The sequence below is a fragment of the Mus pahari genome, chromosome 3 (genome assembly GCF_900095145.1).
Source record: "Mus pahari chromosome 3, PAHARI_EIJ_v1.1, whole genome shotgun sequence".
In the NCBI taxonomy this organism is placed as follows: Eukaryota; Metazoa; Chordata; class Mammalia; order Rodentia; family Muridae; genus Mus; species Mus pahari.
Genome location: NC_034592.1, coordinates 111,298,239 through 111,305,145, shown reverse-complemented (window position 1 = coordinate 111,305,145; position 6,907 = coordinate 111,298,239). Strand labels below are relative to the sequence as shown.

Below are 6,907 nucleotides of genomic sequence, written 5' to 3'. Positions count from 1 at the left end.
TCTGGGAATCTGAGTCACCACTGACAGTAGAGATCTTTGGTGGCACCATGCGGTAGGCGAGACGATTGTCTGGGGATCCAGGGCCATGGCTGGGGGAAGTCAAGGCAAAGGCCAGGCGAGGTTACAGACCAGGATAAGTCACTGTGCTACTGGGGCATCCATCTAGGGCTCCCTCTCCCGGACAACTTGCTTTGCTCCTCGTCAGCCTTAGCCGGACCTCCTCTGCCAGACCCAAATCCCCAAGGTGGCTGCCCTGCACCTGCCACTTTGGCCTCTGCTCCACCTCTGGCCAAATACTTGGAAGATGGGACACTAAATTTCTCGCCTGGCTCACAGCTTGGCCAGTCGAGAGCGCACCCCATCCCGCACGAGCGGCTGCGTGGGCGCCGGGTAGGCGGCCTCCGCAGCCCGGGGGTTGGGGATTCCTGTTATTGGTGCACGGATGCTGGTGTGTGGAATGTTGAAGGCAGAGATCACCTTCAGGGCGTCATCCTTCACGGACTCGCACAAATTCAGCAACTGCAAAACATGACACAGAGTGTCAGGTCAGGTGTGGGCGCGCTCACGGAGGACTTGCCGTCTGCCCCTCAGAAGTGCAAAAATTTGGGTTCCCCACAACACAGAAAGTTATTGTTTCTAAACAAGCTGTGACTTCTTTAAAATCTCTTAAGTCTCTGACCCCCAGGTCCGGTCGAAACCTAGAGGGTTTTTGCCCCCCAACCCCCAGTAAGGGACTGAGGGTAGCGGCTCTTTGCTAAGCTACTTCGATAACTAGAGACCTAGCTCTGAGAATTAATGCTGCCTCCTCTTCACTCCTTCCTTCTTCCCGCCCTTCCTCTCCACCTCTGGAGTGCCACCCTCTGGTGCACAGAGGCAACTGACAAGAACTTCTGACTAGATGAGCCATTGAAAAGATCTGCCTCGTCTCACCAGAAGGGTGCCAACAGAGTCTGGAAGGCAATAAGGAGGGTCCTAGAGACTGCAGCGGACCACCAAACAAACCAAGGCTCGGCGTTAGTCACTTTTCGGCCTCTCCAACTGCGTAGAATCGACGAGTGGTCCACCCACTCTGCTAAACAGTGCAGGTACATCAGGACAGACTTCCCAGAAGAAGGGAGGGAGGTCTCTGGACGGGGCTATGTTTCTATTTAATTTTCTATGATTTAGACGCCAGCACCGTCCCACCCACCCCTACAAGAAGCCGAAATAAAGGATGATTTTTCTAGATCTGAACAAGGGCAGAGGCCTGTTTTCCTTTCCCCTAAGCAACTTCATACTGTACTCTGACATCTGATGTCTTCATTAAGCTCCACAAGTCTTGGAGTGACTGATCATGACAACCTCCAGGCTTCATAGTTTTGTTTTGTTTTGTTTTGTTTTGTTTTGTTTTCTTTTCTTTTCTTTTCTTTTCTTTTCTTTTCTTTCTTTCTTTCTTTCTTTCTTTATTTATTTTGGTTTTTCGAGACAGGGTTTTTCTGTGTAGCCCTGGCTGTCCTGGAACTCACTTGGTAGACCAGGCTGGCCTCGAATTCAGAAATCTGCCTGCCTCTGCCTCCCAAGTGCTGGGATTAAAGGCGTGCGCCACCAAGCCCGGCCATAGTTTCTTTTTGTGACTTTAAAAACCACTTTTATGGACCCCACTTTATCCTTGTGTGCTATCCATATTTTAAGACCCCCCATCTGCCCTCCCCAAAACATTTCAGGTGTTCAGGAACAATGGGGACTCCCCAAAAGAAAGAGGAAGAGGAGGAAGTGTGGAGGGGAGGGCAATTCAAGGCCCTCTTCCTTCAAAATGCACCCCATTTCCCATTGATTTCCAATGCAAAGCTTCGTTCTTCACACACCGTGGTTAGGCACCATCAAATAAGTACTGAAATGACTTTGATCACATTTGCAAGATGCGACAAGACAGACTGTCACTAACCAAGATTTCCAAGTCTGTAATTAATACTCTTGACAAATCCCCAGCTAATCTGTCAACTCTTGATGCTTTTTACCACACATTTCAAAACCACGAGATGGTCTACCCAGCCCCTGAACTTGCCACGTGTGCTCATGTAATTATTCAAGATAATGTCCCCTTCGGCTTTCGTTAAGGCAGAGAGGCCAACTCTTGTCATGTAGGCCAATGGAGGAAACTCACTTTGAAAGAAGGCTTGTGAAAGAACACCATGGGTTTGGTTTGTCTGGTGTGAAATATAGACTTAAAGGTTAGAGGTAGAAATTACAGAAAGTGATTTTTATTTGCTATAAGAAAGAGTTGTTTTTTTTTTTTTTTTTTTTTAAGAAAAGGAAAGACAGAATGCTGGTGAAGAACAGTATTTCTGTGCTCCTCATTCTCCAGGAGTGAGACCTCACCACAGGTGTCAGAAAAGAGCATTGAACTGGCTACAGAAATCAAACGTTGACTGCTAGGATAGTTTCTAAACCTCAGGCTCTGGCGTAGTCTGAAGCATCCTCCAGCTTTCCCATCCTTACTTCAACAGAACTCAGAAAACATAGCTGGAGGGGCGGGGTGGGGCGGGGCTCCCACGCAGCATGCCCATCAGTCTTTTCCTATCAGGAGCATAATGTTGAGCCTCCTTTTACTCCCAGTATGCAAACTGTGGTACTGTCCTGCGTCAGAGACCATGGACTTGAAAAGCTTACATGCACACCGCACACTGCAGATAGTCATGGCCTCTTACAGCGGGAAGCTACTGCAGTTTCAGGGGCTCTAAAAAAAGCGGTTTGGGTAGGGAGCAGGAGATGTGGCTCAACGGTATACTTGCTACTCTTGTAGAGGACCTGGGATCGGTTACTGACACCCACATGGTGGCTGACAGCTGTCCCTAACTCCAGTTCCAGGGGATGGAGTTCCCTCTTCTAGCCCAACATACATACATGTAAGCAAACACTCATATACATAAAGCAAAAATAAATTTCAAAGATACAATCTGCTTTAAAAAAAAAAAAAAAAAAAAGCTTGAATGTGGCCTGGATAGATGGTGCAGTGGTTACCAGCCCTTGCTCCTTCAGAGAACCCAAGTTGTTCCAGCACCCAGGTCAGGTGGTTCACAACTACCTGTAACACCAGTTCCCAGGGATCTGTCATCCTCTTCTGGCCTGTGTGTGTGTGTGTGTGTGTGTGTGTGTGTGTGTGTGTGTGTGTGTCACATACAGCCTAGCAATCACGCACAGAGACATATGAGATAACAAATACAAACCAGAAAGCAAGCAGAAGCATGGGGCACCAGGAGGCCCTGAGTGTGGATATGTGACTGTAACCCAGGGGCGGGCTTCCTGTCTTCTTTGACTCTTACGCCCACCTGCTTGCATATATTCTTTCTTCTCTCCTGTTTAATAACTCTCCCAGTACTGCCTTATCCAGTCAGGAAGAGGAGGTGGCCTGGAGGCAGCAGTCTGCAAGCTTCCCACCCCTCAGCTTTCTTACTTCCATTCAGCAAGGCCCTGGCCATGTAGGAATTTGCAGGGTGTGTTTCCCCACCACTGCTTGCTCTCTGTGTAAGGTGTGTTTTACCACTGCTTGCTCTCTGTGCAGGGTTTGCCTGCTGCTGTGTATCTTGCCTCTGTTTCCAGCTCCAGATGCTTTTGGGGAAACCCAAGCTGAAACACACAGAGAGATGAATAGCTAGTCAAACCAGCGACTCCTTTCCTGCTTGGACACTGTGCTAGGCTCTTTATATCCATCCCATGTATTTGAGAGGACACGTAGCTCATTTAGCAAGTAGAAGGTGAAGAAAGTGAATTGCACAGGCTAGGCCTTGAAGAGGCTCCGAGGACCCTGCTCTTGTTCTCCTGTGACGCTGATACTGCTTGCTGTCCAGTATCACCTGCTGGGGGATGGGAACCTAAGGAAGAAATGCTAAGGAGCCTAGGCCAACAGGCTGCACCCACTGCTGATGCAGCAGGGGGTCACCTCACCTCCCCCCAACCCAGTACTATTGTGCCCACTTGACTGCAACCCCAGGAATGATCACACATAAGATTACCCAAAGAACTTCAGCCTCACAGAACTGAAATTAATTACTGTTAATGGCTTCTGCCCAGAAATGTAAAGCAAATAAATTTGCTATGTCAATTGTACCCCATTTTTGAAAGGAACCCAATGGAGTTGACATCCATCTCTAAAGGACTGTTTGGTAGTGAGTAATTTCCTGCTCATTATTTTCAGCCAACTTGATTGGTTCTGATGAACCTAGATATTGAGGAAAAAAACAAAACAAAACAAAAAACCAAAACCAACCAACCAAACAAACAAAAAACAGAAGAGGAAGCAGAGCTGGGGATGGCTCAGCAGTTAAAAGTGCTTGCCGCTCTTGCAGAGGTCCTGGGTTCAGTTCTCAGCACCCCAACTGCCCGCAACTTCAAATTCATAGGATCCATGTGTGCAGATATACACCGACACAGAGACATATACACACATAAATGAAAAAAGAAAATAAATCATTTTAAAAAGCAAGGGAATCTTCAAGGCTGGAGAGATGGTTCAGTTGCTCAAGTGCTTGCCACACACGAGAGAGGACCCATACCGATGCTAGCAAATAAGACGCATCAGATAAACAGGTAGAGTCTGCAGCTGCCATGCCAGCCAGCTCTGAGGAGTGGAGGAGGAGGTTCCTGGGGCTTGTTGGCCAGAGGGGGGGGGGAACGAGGGAGAGAGAAGGAAGAAGGGAGGGGGATAGAGAGCTACTGAGGAAAACATTTATATGGACACTGGCTTCCACACAGTCCGCACTTACATCCAGGCACATACATTCAAAGGAAAGGGGATTTTCAAGTAAATGAGAAAATGTTGTTTAATCCAGAAGTGTGATAGGGACACAATTCAAGCTATTAGTGAAATGAAGTTTCTATATTATTTTTGTTTTATTTTTGATACCGGGTCACACTCTGTCACCCTGGCTAGCCTGGGACTTACTAAATAGACCAGGCTGTTCTCAAACTAACAAACATCTGCCCACCTCTGCCTCTTAAGTGCTGGGATTAAATGTGTGCACCACCATGTCTGGCTTCTGTATTATTTGTGGTTAATATCTTTGTTCCTGCTGTGACATATAACTGGTCTTTTCACTAAACAGCCAGAGGCCTTGTTCTGACTCAGTCCCTACCTATTTGTCTCCCTGGAAGATTTGTATCGTGACTAATTTTGAATACCAACTTGATTGGATTAAAAAATATTGGGCTAGGTCATGGTGGTGTATGCCTTTGATCCCAACATTTGGGCAGCAGGGACAGGGGATCTTGTGAGTTTGAGGCTAGTCTGGTCTACAGAGCAAGTTCTAGGACAGCCAGGGCTATGCAGAGAAACCCTGTCTCCAAAACAAAACAACATGAAAAAGCAAACAAATTAAAAAAAAAAAAAAGATAATTCTTGTTGTTGTTTTTTTTTTTTTTCTTTTTTGGTTTTTCGAGACAGGGTTTCTCTGTATAGCCCTGGCTGTCCTGAAACTCACTTTGTAGACCAGGCTGGCCTCAGACTCAGAAATCCGCCTGCCTCTGCCTCCCGAGTGCTGGGATTAAGGCGTGTGCCACCATGCCCGGTGATAATTCTTGATATCAATCTCTGGCCTCTACACGCATGTCCATACACATGAGTGAGCACACACATATGTGCTCCTACAAATATAAAAACACTCATACACACACATCTATATACACACACATGCTGCACACACATGAGAATGAAAAAAAAAATGGTGGCGTTGCTGCTGGTGATGATGATGGTGTTGGTGGTTGTGGTGATGATTCGTAATCCACAGGCTTGAACCCAGTATTTCATGTTTGCCCAGCCCTTCCATGATTATTATCACAGATTCTCTAGTTAGCAATAAATATAATTTCTTTATGCGCTGGCATTTCCTTTAGTGAGAATGCTAAATCACCATTACCTAAAACAAGAGTGCTGACAAAGAGGCATCGATTTAACCACTTAATAAAAGCGTCTGACATTGATTCAAACTGCTGCTGATTCATAAGAGGAAAAGTTTCTACAGAAGTCAAGTGCGCATGGCTTTCCCTTTAGAATACAGGAAACCATATGAAAGGATCAGCAATGGAATTAAAGTAACCACAGGGCTGCGCTTGGTAGCATTTCTAACAGACAAAGGCATTTACACAAAACGAGAAAGAATACTCAATTAGGTGGTTGTCACAGAGCTGCAGCACGGCACTTTCACACCTTTTAATACCAGAGAATATGGTATCTGAATCAACTGATGGTTTAGTCTGATAAGCACATAACTGAGGGAGCGATTTTCAGTCACAAAAATTTCTTCAAGGACAGAAACCTCACAAATGCATGACATAAAGCACTAAATATAGCCATTCAATCGGCGTCTCCAGGGACTGCTTCTGAGACTGAGATACCTTCTTACAGAGACTGTGTGAGCTTAAATCCCTTAGCTGAAATGCAGTGAGATTTGCTGCCCCTTCAGGTCACCTCTGTGCTCACCACCCCACCAGTTTAATATTCCACACAGTGGAAGTACTGGAGCAACACCATTACTGCGCTCCAGGTTTCCTGGTTCTCGATGTTTCGGCTCTTCCTTTAGAGTCTCTCCCATAGGTAAGGCCACATTTCTGTCCATCTGCATTCTAGACAGTCGCTCACCCCGTGTTTGAAGCATCAAGGGCTTTGGTTTATCCCCAAGGACCTCATTTCTCTACAAAGCCACTTCATCATTTTGAGGAAGCGCTGCTTCCTCATACAGTTTTGCTTTGTCCAGATTCTTTATCTTTTTTTTTTTTTTTTTTTTTTTTTTGTTTCAGTCTCTACTCGTACTGGCTTTGCTAGAACTCACTCTGTAGACCTTCCTCTTCCTCCTGTGTGTGTGTATGTGGTTTTAAGATAGGGTTTCATGTGTTGGACAATATTTTTGTTTTGTCCTATTTTTTTTTTTTTTTA

At 46.0% G+C, this 6,907-nt stretch overlaps 1 protein-coding gene across 1 annotated transcript in view; it reads right to left on the bottom strand.

Moving 5' to 3' along the window:
* Positions 1-330: 330 nt before the first annotated feature.
* Acoxl (acyl-CoA oxidase like) overlaps positions 331-6,907 on the bottom strand; it is a 275,388-nt gene continuing 268,811 nt past the window's right edge. Inside the window, exon 18 of the mRNA XM_021192778.1 lies at positions 331-519. Within this exon, the coding sequence (XP_021048437.1) occupies positions 331-519 (189 nt within the window). The remainder of the gene's footprint in view (positions 520-6,907) is intronic.